This window comes from Amphiura filiformis, chromosome 8 (genome assembly GCF_039555335.1).
Source record: "Amphiura filiformis chromosome 8, Afil_fr2py, whole genome shotgun sequence".
Lineage (NCBI taxonomy): Eukaryota > Metazoa > Echinodermata > Ophiuroidea > Amphilepidida > Amphiuridae > Amphiura > Amphiura filiformis.
In genome coordinates, this window is record NC_092635.1 from 37,379,420 (window position 1) to 37,403,939 (window position 24,520).

The 24,520-nt window shown below is 36.7% G+C and overlaps 2 protein-coding genes across 6 annotated transcripts in view; one reads left to right on the plus strand and one right to left on the minus strand.

The window, feature by feature from the left end:
* LOC140159000 (ras-GEF domain-containing family member 1B-like) overlaps positions 1-24,520 on the minus strand; it is a 289,431-nt gene that overhangs the window by 101,493 nt on the left and 163,418 nt on the right. The window lies entirely within an intron of this gene.
* Positions 4,500-23,192, plus strand: LOC140158371 (G2/M phase-specific E3 ubiquitin-protein ligase-like). Its single transcript, XM_072181462.1, has 14 exons — positions 4,500-4,709; positions 5,496-5,526; positions 7,571-7,652; positions 8,858-8,921; positions 9,579-9,623; positions 10,066-10,149; positions 11,319-11,378; positions 13,445-13,479; positions 14,380-14,457; positions 15,500-15,807; positions 17,043-17,224; positions 18,359-18,537; positions 21,871-22,106; positions 22,960-23,192. Exons 1-14 carry the CDS (start codon positions 4,500-4,502, stop codon positions 23,190-23,192), a joined length of 1,827 nt encoding a protein of 608 aa, XP_072037563.1.

The window sequence follows — 24,520 nt, forward strand, 5'->3', positions numbered from 1 at the left end:
TTGAACAAATCACTCCAGGGAGGATTTAGTAAGTTTTAGTCAACTGTAAGAGGCCAAATAGCATGTGCCACATTTTTAAATAATCAATGAACAAGAACTGAATAAAGGATATTATATATTATACCCCTGAAAAGTAATACCTGAAGTTTGTTTCCCTCAGCAGTGAAGCTACAAAGCTAGTGTGTATGATGGACTCCCAAGCTGCTTCCAACAACACTCCTAGTACATCCAGAGATCAGAATCATGGTAAGATCTTAAAGATCATGCAGTAACAGATTTGGCATAATTGATATCACACATGGGGGAGGGAGGGGTGTTTGTTTTCTAAAACACTTAACATTTGTCATACAATTGAATGAATGAATGAATGAATGAATGAATGAATGAATGAATGAATGAATGAATGAATGAATGAATGAATTTTATGATTTTATGGGTCTAGCTATCAGTAGGATGGGGGTGGGTCATCAAAATGGGGGTCATTAATGGTGTGAATTGCTAAAATTTGGGAATCTTATGCAAACTTTTACCCCATTTTGGCCCATTTTGGCAAAATTGAGCTTTTTTGAAATGTATTTACTTTGTTAGGTTTTTTATAAACACAAGGAAAGAAAATCCATTGTTAACTCTAACTGCTCTGTTTTATGGATTTTATTCCACTATTTCCGCAATTTAAGGGGGTACTACACCCCTGCCCAATTTTGTGCCTAATTTTGCATTTATCTCAAAATAGCGCATTGGTGACAAGTAAGACATGTATATTATAGGGGCAAGGACTACAACTACTGCACATGAAATTTTATTTCAGCACAGACAACCGTTGTGGAGTTACAGTCAAATGAGGGAATCGCAATATTTGATCAATAAATCAATATAACTACTTGCCTTGAGTTGCTGAATTTTCAGTGCAATTGTTGTAGTCCTTGCCCCTATAATATATCTTACTTGTCACAAATGCGCTATAATTTTTTGAGAAAAATGCAAAAATATGCATAAAATTGGCCAGGGGTGTAGTACCCCTTAAAAGGAAAGCAAATCTTTGTTGTACCATCCATAGACCATCGGGGTACACGCGCACAACAACGCATCACGTTTTGTAGTCGCACAATTTGTTAACGCACAGATACGCTTCGCATATGCGCAATGCTTATCTGCATGCGCGGTGCATCTTATGGAAGCACAAAAACCTAGCGGTCAAATATGGCTCCGTTTTAGCTGATAAAATGTGAATTTTTTCAAATCTTTTCCCTGATTTAAACATCAAGATATGAATAGATTTCGCCCAAACTTCTCAAGAGGCTGTGGATTTACCAGAAGTTCATGTAATGTATAAGGTAGAAAAACAAGAAATGCCGCATTCTCCTGTGAGCTTCGATCACAGTGCAAAATGTGACCACTTTAAACTTCAACAGCCTTTATTTCAATGTTCATTTTCTCGGTAAAATGACAATTTAGGTACACTGTAACTCAATAAATACAGCATCTATAGGTAAGCAATTATGCTCATCATAAAAAGCATGATCAACTTAAGAAACGATTTTCTCATTTCTTTTATATTTTTGTCTATTTCTGATTTTAGGCATCATTTTGTGCAAATAGGCGTTTGTGAATTTTAAAAGTTCATTTTGATGCCTTATATGGTCAATATCTCAAAATATAAGGCCAATATCAAAAAACTAAAAAAAAAACGTTTTTGGATGGTGCCTCAAGAGTCAAGACTAAGAAAAAAAACCAATTTCTTTTTTGGAAAGAGCATTTTTTTGTTATGATGTACCGAACAAAAATTCATTTTTTTGAGATTTTCTTCATAATTGTTGTTTTTACACCAAATCTGTATTTATATTGAGATTTACTGATGTATACTTTTGTATATCTTGCGTGAATAATTGTAAAGTTATGCCACTTTTACTACATGCATGTCTGAGATTACACAGCCTCCTTAAGCTATTGGAGTTACTCGGTTGTAGCTTCCATACATTATAATAGCATTGGATATTAAATAGCATTGAAAAAAATGGGACATTGGGTGGCACATTATGAGAAAAAGGGGTAAACTGACACGCCTCCCCTCCCAGCCATTTAAAAAAAAACTTGGGATCAATTTTACGATTAATTTACCATACATAATTCAAACTGGGGCAGTGTCCAAGGATAACCAAAGCTTAAATTCTGCTTGTCCTCAAAACATTTTGGTTGTCCCCAAAATTAGCCATATTTTAGAGTGCAAAAAGTCAAATTTGTTTGATGTCTTTTGTTCTGGAAAATTGCTAAACCTGTGCAAGCTTCAAAATTCGCCATTCTGATCATGCAGATATCAAGCACTGCTACCATTGGGTAACTCAGTGAAATGGTGAATCAAAAATGTTCAGAACTGGACATGCTGAACAAGTAGACATCACATCATATTATAGTAGTATGTGCTAGCAGTAGCAGCGTGGTCTATAATAGATCTCGCTTAAGGATACAAATTACAATCAAACATGAAGTCAAAGTCTTAGACCACAGCAATGTCAATGTGAAGTACAGCCTCTGAATAATTATAGAAGTCTATGGATACTGAAATGCACTGTATTGTTCAAACTATTTGATAATACTGTAGCTATTTTCTTCATTTTTATTCCCAAACTCTAGGAACATCATCAGATGATGCTAAAGAAGCGATGGTAAATCGGGTGTCTGATTTTCGGGCGGAAAGAAGAGAGAGACTAAAAGGTGTGCCCGAGCCAGTTAAAGGACGGAGAAGGCAGGTGAGGTTAATTTGCTGTTATTTTAAGGTGGTGGGATGGTGAGGTAATAGTGGGCAGTGGGTACGTAATACTGGGTGAATGTAATGATGGGTTGTGGGAGTCACGTTGTAGTTACGACTGTGGGTGATGAAGCCTACCACTCGCTTCTGGTGCCCACTACTGAAGGTTCATTTGGATGCTAGAGCCCACTTCTCAAACTTATAAAAAAAACTGTGTATTTTACAGGGCTCGACCTTAACTTTTTTTGGCACTAGCCAGTCGGGCAACAAACTTTAGAAAGTTACACGCCCGACAGAAATTTTACAAGTCCGCATTTTTGAAAGAAATAATGTTACAATAAATGCGAAAAAGATGATGATAGACGATAGTCTAGTAATTTCAATACATGTAGCATGTAACAATTTAGATATGAGCCCTGCTGAATGAAACTGGGATAAATAGCACAGAGTGTTAGCCAGCATTAATTAGTCAGTACTCGGGTCACGCTCAGCACATGACTTGACCTCGATATGTGTTCCATGGAGTCATTCAGGTTTTGAATTAGATCAAAAAGGGGCTACACATAATTGCATTATATCCTTTGTTGAAATACCGAATAGGTTGAAATAAACTTATATTTTGGTAGGACCACTGTATCCATATATATCATAATGTTATTCTCAAAATAGCATTTAATGGTGACTGAGTTTTGTCTTCGAAAAGTGACAAATTTCACCAGTTTGTAGCTCTGTAGGAAAAAAAAAACCAACATCGGATGAAATATAGTGATCCTTTGGCTAAATAAAGTTTTGTGTGTACATAAAGGCGCAAGTCTCTTAAGAAAGTTAAGACCACAAAAATCGCAGAACTGCTTCATTTCACAGCAGCAAAAAAAAAACAAATACGCCATAAAATACATGGTGTTCACACATTCCTAGTCGATCGGCATGGTTGCTTTGGTCAAGCTTTATGAAGATCACTTTGTTATCTAGCCTTGAAATAGTTACAGTTCACTACCCACAACTGAACAAATCGGGCGTGAAATTCTACACATATTTTAAATGCTGTGTTATCATTTTCACCGATGAAAAATTATATTTTTATATTTTGGTCTTGAATTTCTTAAGATATTTACCCCATCATGTACACCATGCGTACACACACAACTTTATTTAGCCAAAATACCAAGCTTTTATGATGTCAATTATAAAAAACCAAGTCACTTTTGGACAGCAAAATTCACCATTAAATCTGATCATTTTGACAATTATATCATGTCACGATATATGGAAGAAGTGGTTCTTTTAAAACTATAAACTATGTTTTTTTTAAGTGCAGTCTAATATTCGGAGAACAAAAAATTCAATTTCTTTGAAGCGCCTTTTTTAGCCAAATTCAAAAACTGCAATCAGAGCAGTTGTGCATGACCTCAAGATATTGACTGGTATTGTATAGGTGCTCATTAAAGCATATGTCAGTGTTATGATTTTGGTTCAAGAACCGCCTTGTATGAAAAAAATATGGTATCAAGATTTAAAAACCAGGAAGCTAATACACAATAGTTTATGTTGTTGGTTTTTATACATGTTGTTTTTCTTTTTTTTCACCTGTTTAGCTGGCTACCAAAAAACCTGACAAAAAGCCAACACTGAAGGTCCGGGTAGGGTGGCGACACAATGGCAGTCAGGTGTCATTCAAACATGGTGGAGGTACCCACACCATTGACCTGCCAAGGGAGGCCACCGGAACCGGATCAAGGCCAGGCTGCAGGGAATGTTTTTCCCTGCAGGAAGGGCCTCAAATGGGATGCTCTTAGACGATGTCACCGCAGAGTTGAGTCTTTTTAATGGGCAGGTGATGCCATACATCGTTGGAGACGATCCACTGAGCCTTGAGTCATTCATTGCCTGGTATGGCTCTTCGCCAGTACGCTTCTACTTATCAACGAAAACCACAACGAGAGACAGTACAGATTCTGAAAAGGTATGCATTCACATAATTATTTGGTTTGTATATAATTCTCCGATACATCATACATTTGAAAGGAACAAGTGCTCCACAAAAGCTTCACATAACATGCGATTGTAAGCTACGGCTCAAAAAAGTTACAAAAATTAGTCATGCTACATTGATTTGTTGCTAAGCTTTTTTGAAAATAAAAATAACCGAATGCAAAGTTACCCGCCCATGGCGTTCGAGCAGGTGTTACGGTACACACATGGCTACAAGAAGTCTGACATTGCCTTCAGTCATGACCATCCATAGCCACACTCACCCCCCCTCTACACATTTTCACCAACAAATGTGGACCATGTGAGCCTCCTATGATAGCAGCATAAGCATGCATCTCTACTCTTTTTTACAATCATGGACTGCATGCTGCTGTGGATGTGCTCTTTGTGAGTGAATTGTCACAGGTGGGTCCACGTTTTTGGGTGAAACAAACACACCCCACACACACCCACTACATTTCCATCAACCATCCAACACACACCCCCACCGAAAACATGTAAGCACTGGCAACCTATGATGTAAATTGGCACTATATATCACTTCTCTTGACAAAATTATGATCAGTGTTCAATCGGTCTTTGAATTCACCATCTCGAAGATAAGACCACTGAAAATTTTGTGGTAGTTACAATTTACATACAACAACAACACTGTGCTAAAATATTGAAATGTTGGACGCTCAATAGTTTAATTTGTTTTCTCTTAATTTGACTATTGAATTTTAATCATTTGAATTAATGTTTATGACCCATGTAGGTGCAAGTGACTGATGCTGTGGTTGCCCAAGGTGATACGGTTATGCTGCTCTCTGATACTCATATTTAACCAAGTTCTCATGTTTTGTTACTTTAACCAAGCTCTCATGTTTTGTTTAATACTTTAACCTGATCATAATGGTCAAATCAAGTTGGATCACTATCCCCAATAGCTACAGTGTTCTGTGTATTTGATTGTTTACCTGTAGTTTTATATTGTTCCAACCTATGTCCCCCCCCAAAAAAAAAAAGTCAACAGAAATGTGTTTAAGTATTTGGCCCACAATGCAAAGTAGTGATGGGGTTTCATAAAGATGTAATTAATTTTACTTCAGTTCTTATCCTCTACCTGCATTTTAAGCCTTTCAAGTTTTGGCATTCATGATTAGATGAAAGTTTTTACTATTGTGTATTTTTTGATCATCCACCACAGACACATCCCAAGTAATACACTCGCACTTCGTATATTTTGAAGAGTGGGATCATCGGATGTGTGTTGTCTGTCATCAGTTCATAACAATGCATGTGATAATTATATAAGAATAGTATAACATAAGCAAAGTGAAATGAAAAGGAAAGAAAGAGAATGAGTGAAGGGAAAAATATCAACGATGAAAACTAGGTTCTTTGGCCATGTATGATCACATCATGTCTAACACTATTTGCATGCTAACATCATGTACATCCTTCATTACCATATGCCTTTCACAAATTGAAACATGTAATTCAATCAAGTCAACTGTTGTCATGTGTTTCCAGCATTAACTACATGTCGATGTTCAGATAACTGCTGATGACCATAATTATTATGGGCATCACCTCCAACACCACAACAAACCTAATACATTCAATCATCATTTTCAACTAAAGTTTGTGTAATTTATCTCTGTTAGAAGCCTCATTCAGAGATGTTTTGTTTGCTCCAAATATTGAACGATGAACATAAATAGTTCCATCTGATGACTTGTCAAATGCACAGTCTCTTAATGTACATGTACTTTATGGACATATTTTCAGAATTTTACTGCCTTGTGTGCATATACTTTTATAATTATGCTCATGGCATAAAAGAATTACAAATCAGGATGTTGTTTCTTGAGACAAATAAAGCACACTTTGAAGGTAACTCACTTCAAGAGTCAATGCTACCTTAGTAAACATCTCAAAATCAAATGTGGAAAAATTGACAAGTGTACGGATAAAGTGGCTTGGAGGTGACAAATCTCTGAATGAGGCTCTTTAGTCATTTAAAGTCATAACATATATCTTGACACGGATCAGTATACTATATTAAAAGATGGCAGATGCCATACATCAATTAACAGCTGAAATAATAAAAGAAAACTCATTCATTATCTTGCTTGTTTTAGTCTGTTGTTTGAGAAACCCAACAAATTTGGACAATTAGTATACATGTAGATAAGATATAGATATGGAAAAACAGGACAGGTTCAAAGAAAATTGCAGAAATTTTTGACAACGCACATATTGCAGCCGTATCACATAGTGAGGTATTTTGCAAAATGTGTATACGAGAATATAGCATTGAATTTTTGCGAAATAATGTCTCTGTACTCTTATTCTATCAACTAGCTAGTATATTATCAAGACCAGGTAGTTGAAAGAAAACCATTCCAGTCTGAAAAAGATATTCATCAAGTTTTTAAAAATGCTATTTTAGTCACAAATTTTATTCAAGTATTCAGCTAAGAATCAAATAAGTCAGTATGGGAAATGGCGATAATTGCATATTGTGAGATATGACGGAAACAATACATTTGTGTTTCAATGCGACAAAAACTGTTTTTTACGCAAAACTACATTTGTACAAATACGATAACAAATATGCTATTATGTGAGATGGTGATTTTTTCCCAAACGGCAAGATGTGTAAATGAATGGCTTTTAGCAAATATGGCGCCATGTGAAACTACCGTGTTTAAATGAGTGATGTTTACATACTCCGCCAAAATTCATGAAAATGTCAAACATGACAGTGTTCCTGCCAGTGTTAACAGCTGATACTCATTATTCTATAATTGAAAACCGTATCCAAATTTATTTTATAAATTACAGGTAGTGGTATAGAGATGATAGACCTAACTGTAGGTTCACCAGGCGTAGCTCAACCTACTTCACCGAGCACAAGCCAGACAAGGTAGGGCTATTTGATTTTTTGGTTTACCTTTAGTGTTGGCAACCAAATGCTGGGCCACATTATATTGTTTGGACACGGCAGACCAACATTGATCCAACGCTGCTGCCCCAATGTAGGGACAACATAGAAACAACATTTGACTAATGTTGATCAAACAAGAACTTTTTCCCTTCCCGGCTGTACCAACATTGGATCAATTGACCCAAATTAGACAAAAATTGAAAAAAAAAAAAAGTGTTAAAGATATTAGCTAGTGATGTATGTTGTGATTGCATTAAGTCATATACTCACTGGTTATCTATTTATTATGTGATTTGGATTATACCTACCTTAGAACACCCATTTTTGAATTAATTCATCACTGACAATTAATAATTGAGAAAGGTAACTTAATAAGCAAAATAATAGATCCATTTGGTTGGAAATAATTGGTTGATGCATTCATGTGTCAAGCGATATAGCTCAGAACTGGAGATGTCTTCAACACACAAAAGCAACATAGTTTTTGCCTTGTCAATGTGTACCGATCAGCTTGACGCTCTGAAAACAGAAGTAAACATTGAGCATGCGTGAGAATTACTTAGGGGTGGTGCAATAATTATGTGTACCCCCGGGGGGGGTGAATTCTCAAAATGGTCTGCCAAAAAATCGCTTACCCCCTTTGGCCGTGCCAAAAAATCTTTGCCCCCCCTTTCGACGTGCCAAAAAACCTTTGCCCCCCTTTTTGATGTGCCAAAAATCTTTGCCCCCCCTTACACATGCAAGATTTTGGGGAACCCGAATTTAAAACCTTAAATTGTCTTAACATATAATGCGGCGCAGCGACAGGAAAATTTTGCATATTTGAACGTGTTCAGTAGCGTTTTCCTACACCTTTTTAGGGCATAATATAGAAACGGTGCCCAAAATATCTGTGCCAAAAATCGCTTGGCCCCCTTTTGACTTGCCAAAAATTGCTTGACCCCCCCTTTCGACCTGCCAAAAAATGCTTGCCCCCCTTTTGGCCTGCCAAAAATCTTTGCCCCCCCTATAATTCACCCCGGGTACACATAATTATTGCACCACCCCTTATATGCAAAAGTGATCGAGTACCAGAGAGTTTTAGGGTCTGTGCATGTGTAACAATGGATGGATTTTGTAAAGTTTATCAGCATTGAATAAGGTATGCAGGCTACTTCTCACTTAATTTGTTACTTTATTTTCAGCCAAGAGACTACTGCAGTCCATTTTGTTAACGCAGGAACACCCGGTATTTCATACAAAGTAATGGTGAGACAGTAAATACACACATTCTCAATCATGTAGTTGGCATGCAGGCACGCCACATACGGCCAAAATAATTTCAAAGATTTGTAATCTCGGGTTAAATATGCACTACTTTGATATATTTACTTCACATTTTGGAGCTCTTCAAGCACCAACTGAAATTGGTTGGTAGGCCACTATTGAGAGCCCATATACTGTAAAATCAAAATGAACATGGAAATGACTTATACTGTAAAATCAAAATGAACATGGAAATGACTTGTAAATTTCGGACAAACGAAAGAAATATTGACTTAAACAAAGGAGATTCAAACAAGATTTATGTAGGTGATGTAGTATGAGTCATCCTATTGAGGGGCAGGGCACAGACCATAAGGAGGTGGCGCAGATGTTCTCAGCAATTTTCTTACGGGATTTTAATTTGTTCCAATTGGAGGCGCATGCCCCTAACATATGATGCTATGCCACTGATTTATGTGCAGCTCCATAAAGACTGGTGTGCCTAGTGTAGTACAATGGATATGGTACCTGCTATTAAGTAAATTGACTCTTACCAGATAGCACATCTTTCCCTTCTATATAAAACTATGCCACAAATCAAACTTGTGTTTTCCCATGAATGAATGAAAACGTACTAATATTTTATTTGGATTTTTCCAGATTCCAGCTGGTCTTGTTGGAGAAGAGCTTGGACCAGCAGTACATGTAAGTACAGTATATATATTGAATATTTATTTATGTCAATACATGTCATGGCATTAACAGATGTTATTATTGCTGTAAAGGTGACGGTTTAGCAGATTTTCTACTTTTTGAAACTGGCCTGTTTAACAATTATACCTGGGATGTAGCTCGGGAGTGCATTAATTACATATGCATATTGTAGAATGAATGAAGGACTTTTCTGCTGACAGATTGTGAAATCTATTGTGATATAGGAGTTTAAATATTGAAATTGATTGGAGGCATGTGCCCCTAATGATACTATGCCACTGATTTTATAGTGTAGTGCAATGGATATTTTTAAGTAAATTGACTCTTACCAGATAGCACGTCTTTTACCTTATGTAAAATTACGCCACAAATCAAACTTTGTTTTCCCATGAATGAATGAAAATGTACTAATATTTTATTTGGATTTTTCCAGGTTCCAACTGGTCTTGTTGGAGAAGAGCTTGGACCAGCAGCAAGTACAGTACAGTACGGAAATAGTGACCAGCTTAGGCCAGTAGTAAGTACATTACTTGAACATTGAATACACGTTATATGGAGAAAATTACCAGTTCGTCTACTGTCTTTGCTATATTTACTTTATATTTTTGAGCTCTTCGAGTACCAATTGAAGTTTGTTGGTAGGCCACTATTCTATTGAGAACCCATAGAGTAAAATTAAAATGAACATGGAAATGACTTTTAAATTGGGATAAAGGGAAGAAATAGTGACTTAAACCAAAGGAGATTCAAACAAGATTTATGTTGGTGACACAGCATGAGTCGTCCTATTGATCGAGGGGTGGGCAATGACCATAATTGGAGGTGGCACAACTGTTTTGAGCAATTTTTCTATTGGGTTTTTGTTAATATTCCAATTGATTCACGGCACATGTTCAAATGAAATCATTTATAATGTTTACCAACAAACTTGATGAATCTATTTAGTGAAAATGAAATGTTTCATTTGACTTGGTTTCCAGGACCCAGGTATGCTAAGGTGGAAATCACAACATGCCTGGTTTATTGTGTTACCTGAATGTATGTTCAATAGAGAATATAGCCAGTTCAAATCCTGTTTGTATGTGGCCATGTGTGCATAGATATGGATGTGTGTATGTTAAGTTGCAATTAAGGTTTTTAATTTGCTCCCACTTCCAAGGAATAGTGCTCTACTCATTCCATAACTATTGAAGATTAAAGAGGTTTAAATTTAAATTAGGTAAACTATGTTTCAGGAAAATATTGTCCAAAATGCTCCTTTGCCCACATGTGTCAATTTGGTATCATTGATAATGTATTGTTAGAAGACAAAACAAAAGTATAGCAGCCGGATTGGCATATTAAATTATATTTAATTCCATTCATCCGGCCCTCACCTCCGTCCCAAAATGATACACCACATTGTTACTGACTGATTGAATCCATGCTTTCTCCATGAAAGAATGAATATACAGAGATGAGATTTCCTCTACTCAGAGGAATTCCTCCTTTTTCAGTTATTCATGTCTTCCAGATTATAGAATGTGCTAGAGTTGGTGCCAGTGTTAGAAATTGTGGGTTCTTCATGATTTCATTGTCATCAGTTCAACTTGCCATCCCACCACTTGGCCACTTGATGATGGCCAAACTCATGCTTTAACATTAAAGAATGAAAACGAAATATTTTATTTGATATGTTTTGAACAGGTGCCTGCACCTCCTGTCACTGAAGTCCCGAAACATGACCAGCCTGGAGCAGTAGTACGTGTAAGTACATAACTGCTTTATATTAAATTTGATTTATAACTCATACAACAAATCTTGCCATCAGATCAGCCAATTGCTATTGATTATTGCTATTTGCTATTTTTAGTATCAGATAGATGGATAGATTTTATATGGTAATTAAAAAAAACCATACAATACACCGGAACAGAATATAGATTAAAAAAATTGCAATAAGATACACCACACAGCATATTTATAAAACAACATACATGTACAATGCCAAGGATAGCCAAAGAAAGCCCTAAAAGGGGCTCATTTCCTATTTAGAAATGAATAAAACATTACATTAAAATTATTGCACTTTTGGTGAAACAACTGCATACGATAAAACTGCACAATTATGATAAAACAGGTTCAAATCAAGATAAAAAGTGGCGTTCAACTGCCTTTTTAAATTGTGAATGAGTTGTGGATTTTTTTACATCAATTGGAGGCAAATTCCATTCCTGTACACCAGTAAAAATTACAGTTCTGGTCCTTAGCTTCTGGCCCTTAGCAGTTGCATACCTGCCAACTTCTCTGTTTTACCAAGAGTTTCCCAGAATTTCTGACATAAAAGTCGGGAAAAAACGGAGCACTCCGATTTCTGAGTTTTTGAAAATAATTTTTTTTTAAATTGAAAAATACAGTATTCATTAGAACCCTGACTGGATGACTCGGCTAGATAATGGTACTCATTAACATGTAGGCTATGTGGTCAAATTTTATATTACTTGAGAATACCTTTTCACATGGCAGGAAAAAGTGGGCAATACGGGAAGCTCATTGCCGGGAAATGTTTGGTTTTTGACCAAAAAAATAAAGAAATACATAAGGGAAATATGTCATACTGGAGGGAAATTTGGTAAAACTGGAGGGAAATCCTGGATTGCTTGCAGGGAAAAAAACATTTTTTCAGCCAGTGACCTTTTCATGCCCAAAATTGATGAATTTTAGTCCATTATCGGACCAGCATGTTATACTGATTGTTTCAGGTTTTGTGTTCAAAAACTCATCTCTTTATCCTCAATGAATATTACCCAATTAAGAAGCATGTTATGTATATTAATGAACGATGACGTTTGAGATGATGCTGGACTAATGCCGTATATGTATACTGACTAAGGCTGGCATTTTCAGATTACATTACCCGGTTAGGAAATACCCTCCCCGGGTACCAGAAATAAAAAAAAAAAACAAAAAAACATACCACTTTTTTAGGATGAAGGAAGCATTTTTTCAAAAAAGTCTAAAACAGGTTTTTATGTCAAAAATGGTCTCTTTTGGGGTGCTAAATCTGCTAAATGTTTGTTGTCCTGAAATTTAAAACTCAAAACTTTAAAACATGTTTTCTGGAAGAAAGAAGTACGTTTTATTAAAAGTGTAGAACAAGCCAGGAGCTTTGAATTGTTCTTTTTACCCTCTGAAATGGCCTTTCCTAGTAGTCTCTAAGCTAAGTTTTCTAGTGCAAGTTATTTGTTTTTTCTCTTTATTTCAATCACTTTTTACTCAATTTATTTCCCCTCTGAAATGCTGTTTCCTGTAGTATAATTTGTGTAGAAACCCTCTGGCTTCAGGAGGGCTTTGCCCCTGAACCCCCACCGGGGCGTTACCCCTGGGTGCCACCAGGAGCCCTTAAGCAGGCCCCTGGACCCTGGCCAGGAGGGCCGAGACTGGCGCGCCAGAGAAGCATTGCGCTGAAATAATTATTCTCATACCTCCTGTTTCTGAGGTCTATTTACTTTGTACATCTAAGTGGACAGACTGTAGCTGCTTGTTTGAGACATGCACTCCTGACTTTTCACTTTTTCAGTGAAAGTCTCTTTTATTCAAATTGCAATGGAAATAAATGTGGGCATAACATTTTTTATGTCAATGCATATCATTATATGGAACGAATTGTTGGTGCAGAATGCATATTGTGATGTACATTGAAAGGGTTTCGCTTATGTGCTTCAAATCATGTGATGACTGGCAGGTATGCTGACTAACGAGGGGAAATCAAATTTGTTTTGAGCAGCCGCAAGATATAAATGTAAATGCTTTTATATTTTTTCTACTTGCAGCCAATGTTTGACCGTGACACAGAAGAACATATGCAGTAAGTCCAAAATTTCTCTTCAAATACAATCCTCTTGTTTATTAGAACTAATTTCTACCCCTTGATCAATAATTCAGCTGCTTTGAAGATGCTTAATTACATACCCACTCATTTTCATACAAGTATGTGGTTTAAAATTGAATACCTGAATACAACACCCATCCAAGTCTATACTTTGGCCAAATTGAGCTAAATCAAATGGAAGTACAAGCATATATCATACGATTTTGATAGCAAAATTGAGCCAAGCCATCAAGTGAAGAAAGTTGGTGGTAGGAATGGGACTGTTTTCAGATAATATCAGGTTTGCTGGTGAGCATTCACTGAAGAGTGGCTCATGGAGCAATCGAAAGACTTCCATTTTGTTGACATAGAAGGTTTCAAGAAAAATTGTGACAGGTGCATTAAGGTATGCAGTGACCATGCCCAAAGAGTGAGATATTTAGGGAGAATTTAGCTAGTCCTCTTTCAAGTACCTTGTTCTATAAACTTATTGATCACCTTGCGTATGTTAATAACTGTTTTATTTTTATCCATGGTTATTTATTAATCTAGAAATATATGCCCACTATAATAATTGTGCTGGAAAAGCTGTACATGTATATGCCAACAAATAATATGGTCATTGTGTGCTTTTACACTGATGACTGTATGGACCAATACCAACTACATTTTATGATGGGTGCTTCAAAGGGGCACAAGAATGTGTACAAAACATTGTTCATATTGAAAAGTAGAAACACACCACAGTAACATTGTGCTACTGATAATTGAGAATGCATTCATCTCAATTATCAGTAGCACAATGCTACTTTGGTGTGTTTCTATCAATTAACTAAGCATGTCAGTGGTTTTATAGCTATAATTGGCATCATTAAATTTTTTTATACTCGTGTGCAGGTCGTATGCGGCTCTCATAGAAGATGAGGAGGAAGAAAGTGAGAAAGAGGCACCGGCTAAGTTGGCTAACACAATTGGGTATATATTTCATTTGTATTTCAATGGAGCGAGCATGCATAAGTACAGCGTATGTTCTAAGTGAGGGTGGGGTGCAATGGTGTGATATGGTATGGTGCCCAAGAGTCTAGTAGGGAATGGAAGCAATCATATGCGATCTGCATAGAGAATAGATCACATCATTGATCATATTGCCCTCTTTCAATTTTGGGTCAAACAAATGAGGTAAAACAAATTGCTATTTCATTCCAGTGCCTACAATGGGTTTATTAGCTTGCCAATTGACTAATATTGAGCAGAGCTTCACGCAGCTGGGGCTTATGATTAAGAAGTAGGACAAATACCGACATGCAGACAGTTACATGTCACGGATTCAATAATACACACAAGCTCGCATGCACACAATCAGTGAACTGGGAATAAAACTGGAGGTCTCCAAAATTAATGCACAAAACTTAATTTTACTGTAATTAAAGAACTTCAGGCTTAGTCTTTCACATGGAATTTTGCTACACCATTGGGCATTATAATCATTACAAAAGTAGAAATTTCGAGGGGAAAATTTAGGGTATAGCTCGAGCAATCACACCTTATGTAGGTGGTATGGTGGGATTGGACAGTCACACATGCAACCGACTGCACACCATTTTATATCAACTGTTGTATTGGAGTAAACAGCCACAACCTAACATTGGGCCCTATACATGTACTAGACTTTTCATACACAAAAACACAACAAAAATGCTCTGCAGTGCTCCTCTCCAAAAAGGAATACAACCAACACAGAAAGTTGTGATCACAGAACACAAGAGGTACAAAATAAAGTACAGCTAACTTCTCAGAGCTGTTTTGTCATTTTGTGATTTGACTGCCAGATCCAGTTTCATGTACATATTCTATATTTCACCTGAAGTTTAAAAGGAAAATAAGTCCATCTGCCTGCCCTTCCCTATTTTGCAATGGCCTGTTAGTGTTACACCAGTAGAACAATTTTGGTTGCCTTGATTGGGCCATATTATAACACTAAGCAAATACGGTTTTCTATCTATATACTTTTTGACAGGAATCTCATGGCCGAGATAACACTTATGAGAACCAGACTATTACCACACCAAGAAAAAAATCTGATCAACGTTAATAGACGGAACCCGCTGGGAGGTGCATTTCGTGCGCTGGAGAGAGGCTCCTACAGCCCTTACTCCTGCTTTAATGTAGTATTTGTTGCTGGAGGAAGTAAGAAGACGGGAGAAGGGGCTGTAGATTTGGGGGGCCCGACCAAGGAGTTCTTCAGGTTGGTGAGGCATGCCTCCTTGAGGCTGTCAATATTCCAAGGGCCTCCCAATAGCTTGGAGTTAGCTCCTGACCAAACAGGTATGATATTTCATATTCTACTAGTTCCAATACATAAAGGACATCAATGCAGGCATCTTTCATATCGGCTCTAAATGACATGCTGGTAAATAAATATCAATAGCCTTGTTCACTTAAATCTGTGGCTGCCCATTTTTATACCAACTTTCACAATTCAATATGATAATCATACACCATCATAAGGTTAAGAGGACCATTGTGGTAATTAGCAATACAAAAAAAGCCTCTCCTTGTGTGCCGATTTTAATGGGAACTTGCAGACACCGGATTTAGGATTTACTTTCGTGTCTATAACTATAAGCTTATCTTTCCATAATATGAATCGGACATTTTCTAATGTTGAGTGTAATGAAAGACTATACTAAAAAAGAGACAAAAAGTGCAGACTGCAAGCTGAACAGGTTTTACTTGTAAGCTACAATTAAGGAAATTAATGTTGGCATACTCTGGCACACAAAATGTAAATCGCATGTTGATGAAAGCACTTTTGCCATTGGGCTCTCCAGTCTCCACAACATTGGTTGAGGGAGAATGGGGGAGGGAGGGGAAAGGGGAAGGTTTGTACTTCTCATCAAACATAGTTATACTAATTTCACTGAATTATCAGAGCGGCAAGGAAGAGTTCCAACATATTGTCAAGGTGTGCCAACTATTAATTTTGTTGATTGTAGGTTCTCTTGTGGTGTTCTCTACTTCCTTGAAATTGGTGCCTTGTGTTGTAGTACATAAATCATCAGTATTATTTAATAACTCTTGTATCAAGTCAGTAGGCTGGGAAATGCTATACAACAGTGGAAATTGGATGTTTCCATTAGCCCCTTTTCTGGATTGCACCATCAATTATGTTTTTATCTCAGCTACAAAGAATCTTCTATTTTGGAGCATCATAGTTTGAAGAAGCTTAGTCAAATGGAGATCCATTTATCTCTAGTACTTGAGTGAGAGTGATGCATGTATAATTGAAACCAGTGGTCACAGCAGTCTCGTGTGTTATGCTGTGAACATCACTTCACAAGTCTGTTTGATTATAAGACAGAGGATATATCAACATAACTCGATAAACCCTTACAAAGTAAACCACTGCACATGCATTCAAGTCATACACGCACGATTTCATTAGCCAGGCCACCGAAAGACACCAGAACATAAAAAAAATGGTCCACTCCTCCTTAATCAGATGAATTTTGAATGGTGAGAATGTAATCCATTTTTTCCTTATGTATATGATTCTGCAGCACTAGAGCAACACACATATAAACATGTGGGTGAGCTGATGGCACTGTCCCTCGTGCACGGGGGGCCAGGGCCAAGGGCGTTCTCAGAGGAGATGTATGCCCGCTTGGCTAACTCAAAGCCACAGCCGAACTTCACCGTGGAGGATATGCAAGACCCAGATTTTGCTGCTAAACTGTCAGCGGTAAGATATTTTCCACAGCTTTTCAGTGTCACCTGATTTTGAGTGTGGTTAACATGAGTAAATTAAACATCACAACTATCATGATTAGTCTATATACAGATGACAAACATAATTATATGTGACTAGATGGCTGTAATTTCAATAATAATTATTATTATATGACTTCAAATTGCATGTAATATGTTATTCTCTGATGTCCGATTGACTTGTTTCATCAATATTAAAAATACGAGGTGACATAAGAATAGTACAAATTGGATAAAAATTGATGTATCCTGTAGTTTTGATTTTTTCTTGAACTTTATATTTTTTGTTCTTTACTATTACTTTATCTTTCCTCGTTTATTGAAAAATAACACCAAATGGGAAGATATGAATAATATCCTGGCTATACACAGGGTTCCGAAGTTTATGCATGTGTCACCTCTTTAAATTTGTGACCGCAATTGTAAGAAAGTCATGCACAATTATGTTCTTGCCCCCTTTTGAACTGTGGTGAATCATGAGTTTTTCACAAGATAACAGTTGCATTGGAAAGCAAAGTTATACTGCTGCACTAATCAAACTTCACTCACCAGAACGCTGTCACCAGGTCAACCGGCATCTTCAGCGGATGTTATTGCTCTGATAGTTTATTGTTGCTATTGATTTTATTGAGACACATCCGATGACATCACAGATGTAGATGACGGCAAATTGGAAGATGCTGTGGCGCCCCCTTGGTTCAAGTGGGCAGGAGGTTGTCCGAAACAGAGTCGATATCTAACCATTTGTCACAATTCAGTCTGGGTCTTTTAGTTCTGATATGGATGGCCAAGACTCTGGTTGACCCGGTGAGAGTGCTCTGGTAATTGAAATTTGAGTATAGTGTAAATGTAATAATTTGCTTTCTATTTACATTTACCGCTACATATGAATATATATCATTATAACAGCTGCATTGGTTAACTATTTCAAATACTGATTAGTATGGCCAAACATTGCATACATTTAAAAAAAAATGCAATTCAACCAAAATTCTGGGTGCAAAATCTCAACACCCATTTCACTCAACATGAAAATATTGTTTCGTTGACGTCTTGTAAATATTTTGTGTTGTGGCTAATTCTCTCTCTTTCTCTTTCTCCTCTCTAGATAGAAAAGGCGGAGAGCACCGAAAGTCTCAACATTGCGGTCAATGACCCAGTCATTGAGACTTTGATGACGTGTGCAGGGCTATACGGCAAAATCATAAATCTGCAAACAAAATCAGCACTGGTGGGGCAGATTTTAACATACCTGCTGTATGGTAGACTTGAGCCATACTACTCCCAGTAAGTACTGATTGTTTCAATTTTATTATTCCTTACCCAAAATACCAAAATAATATTAGTAATAACTGCCAGGAAGGCTTCCTGTCCATTATTAAGCTTAAATAACAAGGGAAAGTAAAAGAAACCCCACTGTTTATATTGGTCGTTTTTAACCCGGGGGGGCACTCCAACTTTGGAGACCCCCTTTTCAGCATCGCTGTCACCCAAAGACCCCATATTTTTTATGAACACAGTGCTCTGTAGCTCTCTGTCACCCGAAGACCCCATATTTTTCCATTTGATCTGTCACCCAAAGACCCTTACAAGTTCAATTTGAACAGCAAATTTCATTTATCACTGATTTTGTTACTTATTTTGAAAAAACAAAGAAATTTGAAGCCATTTAGTACTAGACTTGTTTCAAGTCCTTTGGCGTCCATAGTTAGTGAATGTAAAATTCATGGAAGCTTTGCCACATCTTCCAAAAATTTCTATTTCTTTCCAAAGTTTTGAAGTTATCTATTCTTTCAAAATATTTATTTACCATCATGACTTTGTGAAAATCTATTTGACATTTGAATTGCTAGATCATACTTTACCCCAGGCAACCGGGCCTTGTCGTGGCTTATGAGGGCGAATTTCGTTTGACACTTTGTCAAATAAGTAACATAGAATTGAAAGAAATGTTACGCGATTGACTGTATCTCTGAATCGTGTAAAAGCTTAAAAGTGTTGACCATACCGTCTAAAAAATTGATATTTCAAATTGGCTGATCGTAATCCCCAAATTCGAGTATGCACATGTAGCGAAGATATGCACCATATCTTGCAAACTTAATTTTTTTGAAAATAATTAAACAAGCTATGAAAGCTAGACTCATTAAGAAATTTGTGACCGTACAGCACGAATGTGTCGTAAATGTCCTCAATTGTATTCTGAGTTACAGTGTAAAATGGGCATGAAGGTCGTATTCATAGGTACCTCAATTTGGTGCTACGTGTACCTCATTTAATGAGATACACGTAGCACCAAATTGAAATAACTATGAATATGACCTTCATGCCCATTTTACACTGTAACTCAGAATACAATTGAGGACATTTACGGCTCATTCGTGCTGTACGGTCACATTTTTGAAAAAATACAAATTTCAGTCGTAAATTTAGGTTTTCTACAACTTGTAATTTTATTTCTGAAGTAGAGATACCAAAACTGAATAGCAAGAATGTTACTATGGGATGTTTTATAGATGACTACAATTTGGTTTAGAAATCGGAGTGAGGAAAATTGATGAAATGACTGGTCAAAAAAAAAATAGCGAGTGCTATAATCAATGACCCAGTTCATTCACTCCCAGTCAGAGTCTGAAAATTAAAATAGCAATGGAAAAATAATAATATATAAACCTTTACCTTTAAGATGAGGTATAACTTTTATTTTTCCGATGATTATTTCTGGGCCAAATTTGATACTTAATGTGGCAAAATCATCTCATTTTTTTGCTCAAAACCTCAAAAGAGGCAGCAACCTTAACATGGAGTTCTCTATAGCTGACTTTGTGTCACAATTGCTCTGGTGACATATAAACACACAACAAAGTTGGCTGATTACATTTAGGTGTAGAATTTGTGACATGTGTAAACATTACTAACTAGATTTCGCAGTTCTCGGGCTGGGCGGTTCTCGTAATAGGCCTATCTCTAATTACCAAACACCCGTTACCCATAATACTTGTCCTGACCTTTCAAACTACATCGATATATGTCGACTTAATCAACTCTATTTGGTAGCTGTGTCGCTTACTTGGGTACCCATAATCTGAAAACCCATCGTTCGCCTCTTCCAAGCCTTGTCCTGCTACCACATTGAAGGACCCAAAAATACCCCAAAATTCTAGTAGTATGTAGGCCGTCAATTCAATCGGGAGAAATGTGAACGCAACCGGGTTACACGGGCCTTCCCATAACTGATGATTTTTATGTTAATTGGTCCGATCTGATGCGCGATGCGGTACTCTGACTTGTTTTTCTGGGCTCTGCGCACACACCCGTTGATACTCCACAATATAGCACAACGCGGCACGCGATATCGCACCGCATGGACGGACGGACACTCTGTGATTAGTATTATGATATGCCAAAAATTGTGGTTGAAATAAATGAACTAATTTTATATTATATTAGGGGTCATCTGAGGTCAAATTAGTTAAAATTGTTGTATGGGCATGAAACTTGGTGGGTGCATTAAACATTCAGCACATTTGCATATTTATGCATATTAATGAGCTCATTTGTATATTTTGCCTACATTTTTCATTAATCCACTCTCCAGCTTTTACGCAATCACCGATCAACTTCAAACTTGGTATGGTGATAGTAGATGGTGGCCTGATGTTATGTATAGTTTGGTGTCATTTGCATCTTTATGAATATTAATGAGCTCATTTGCATATTTTGCCTACATTGTCTTTTTCTACTCTGCAGCTTAAATGTACTCACCGATCAACTTCATTATTATGTTTTCAGGGTTATTAGGAGTTAAGAAAACCTAATAATGATAATATTGGATGGCTTATTTCGCATGATACCATAACATATCGGATTCGTCATACAAATATCGAACTCGCCGTTGGCTCGTCCAATATTTTTATGACTCATCCGATATGTTATGGTTTCATGCTCAGCCATCCAATATCATATCAAACTTGGTATGGTGATAGGATATGATGGCAGGATGTGCTGTATAGTTTTATGTTATATGCAATTATGAGTATTAATGAGCTCATTGAATATTAATGAGTTAATTTGCATATTTTGCCTACATTGTCTTTAATCCACTCTGCAGCTTAAATGCACAGATCAACTTCAAACTTGGTACGGTGATAGGATATGATGGCGTGATGTGCTGTATAGTTTTGTGTCATGTAATTTGCATATTTATGAATATTAATGAGCTCATTTGTATATTTTGCCTACCTTCTTCATTAATCCACTCTCCAGCTTTTACGCAATCACCGATCAACTTCATTATTATGTTTTCAGGGTTATTAGGAGTTAAGAAAACCTAATAATGATAATATTGGATGGCTTATTTTGCATGATACCATAACATATCGGATTCATCACACAAATATCGAACTCGCCGTTGGCTCGTCCAATATTTTTATGACTCATCCGATATGTTATGGTATCATGCTCAGCCATCCAATATTATATCAAGCTTGGTATGGTGATTGCATATGAATATTAAGGACTTCAATTGTATATTTCTTTTTTTTGTATTTAAGGTGGGGGCCACCTTAATTACGAACCGCGTAATTCTAGTTTAATTATGATGTACTTTTTCTTCCACAGATTCAGAGAGGGCTTGTCAACGCTAGGTTGCCTGGAGAGTGTTCAGAAGAACCCGGCTGTGTGGCACGATGTCTTCTGCACACACAGTGAGCCTCTCCAGGCCGAAGCAGTAGGTGGTCTGTTTTCCAACGTCAATTATAACGAGGAGAAGCCAGAGGTGATGGAAAGACAGGAGGAAGTTTATTCCTGGTTCCGGGACTTCCTTCTGGACTTGCAAGAAGGGGTGAAGACCCAAGGTAATGAAAGATAACAATGACAATCAACATACTTTGTAGACAAGACAGATGTTAACTGGTGTCACACAGCAAAATATGCATATAACATGGCCATACAATCTCATAAATTAACAAATAAAATGTGATATAACATCTTAATTACACCTTCACAGATTTGTGTTAAAGATCATTTATGGCCATGTCTGGTCTCAGTATAGTAGCTTATTTTAGCCAGTGTGTATGGCATGTTCACCAGATTTGGGTTAAAGGCAAAAGTGCCATTTCCACTTTGAGGTGAAATACTATCAAAAATATGCTTACACATTTTACATAGCAGAGTGATGCTACTTGCACATATATTTATTAGAGTGATACTACTTTAACATATTTATAAACAATATCTGTAATTTATATGCCTAAACAATATCTGTGCTGTTCCCAAAAGTCACAAAGTCAATGAGGTGTCTTACCTCTTTAGCCACAAACATCCTAAAAGATTGAAGCCATTGCATATACATTTATTGCAATATATAGCCAGTGTTTTTGATGCATACTGATTTGGGTCAAAAGTCACAAAGGAGTCGTAAACAGCACAGCTGTCTTTGTGGTCTCTAATGAGAGGCAGTGAAGGGTGGTGTAGAATTTTTGGTCAAAGGTCACTTAAGATCCAGTGACATCGGTGTTGATTAAGGGCACCATATTAAAGATTACCATTTTGTTATTTATCCATATGCTTTGATGGGACTTTGACACAGCAACCCTTCCATCATTTCGATCATTTTTATTGCAAATATGTTCGAACTTGTTTTTGGCAGGATTTCTGTAAGCGCCTCATAATTTAGTGAACTTGTTTTTCTTTGTTTTCAATTTTCAGATAACAAGCGTGTGACTTTGGAGAACCTTCTTATATTTGTCACATGCGCCGATACAGAGCCACCTACTGGGTTTGACCCACAACCATCGGTGTCGTTTGTGGAGGGGAAAACTCCACTGGCAAGTACGTGTTCAAACACGCTGAAATTGCCACTTGGGAACCAACGATTCCCTGAATTTAAATCCTTCATGATAGAAGGTATCGTTGGTGGCCAAGACTTTGGCATGGCCTAAGTATAGATATGGCAATTTCAGTGTGTTTGAACATGTGCTAGACCAGGTTAAAAATGAGGTATAGTCCAATAAATTCCTGTAACAATCGTGCAAATCATGTTAAATTTGCTGTATTTGGCAGAGATAGAGTACTTGTAGCATTTATCATTATTGGCTATGGAGGCATTTCAACATCACCCTTATTTGGTTGGAAAAGGTTGGTGAAATTTTACACAGAGGTCAGGTTTGAAATTGCTCGAATTTGGTTAAAAACACAAGAAATGTGTTCCTCTAGTCATAAGGATTCTGACAATGTATAGCTTGACCTATCTGTAGGGTTATGGAATTATGAGAAAAAAAGTAACATTGTGACGTCATATGCCTAATTTTTGCACCACATTGAGCAAAATTGAAAAATGCTCCGATTTTGTTGAAAATGGTCCTAAATTGTTGGCCTTTCCATGATAAGTCAGAAAAATAATAGTTTGTGCTATATAGGATGTTTCTTTATAACACATCAAAATCGACAATACCTATTGAGTCTACATTGAATCAATTTGACCTTGACAAATTACTGTGTTACCTGGATAAGAAAGCACCCAAGATAGTTAAAACTATTATTTTCCTGATTTCTTGCAACAAGACAAATAATTTGAGACCAGTTTCATCAAGATCAGAGCAAATTTCATTTTCACCCCCAAAGGGGCAAAATTGGACCTGTGATGTCTCAATGTTTCTCTTTTGCCCATACATGTAACTCCATAACCGTTCTTCATAGATAGGTCAAAGTATACTTTTTCTGAATCCTTATTACCAGTGGATCAGTGTGGTTTTTGAACAGGTCTGAGTAATTTTGAACAAGACCCTTTGTGCAAAGTGCAATGACCTTTTTCTACTATAATTACGGTACTGTTAAAATGCATCCATAGCCTAGATTAATTAGCACCAAAAGTACTTTTCATCTGCCAAATATGACAACTTGAGGGGTGGGGTATGAACCTTTGGACAGTATTTATTGTGGGACATTAGAGCACATCAGACATATCGAATTGCATTCCGAATACGAAGAATATTCCTTTGATATCAAATAATTTTGATTTTGTGAAATTCGCAATGTAATACACATTTTATGGCAAATGATTAAAAATTGATATTTTTGATATTTAACAGTACTCAAAGTAAACTTTATAAATCTGATAATATGTACTTAAAGTGTATGTAGGTGGGATGAAAAGATGACGATCAATTTAAAATTTTGACCTTTCGTATTGAAGATATGGATTTTTTTTCCCCAAAACACCAAAAAAAATTAGTGGGGAAAAAATCCATATCTTCAATATGAAAGGTCA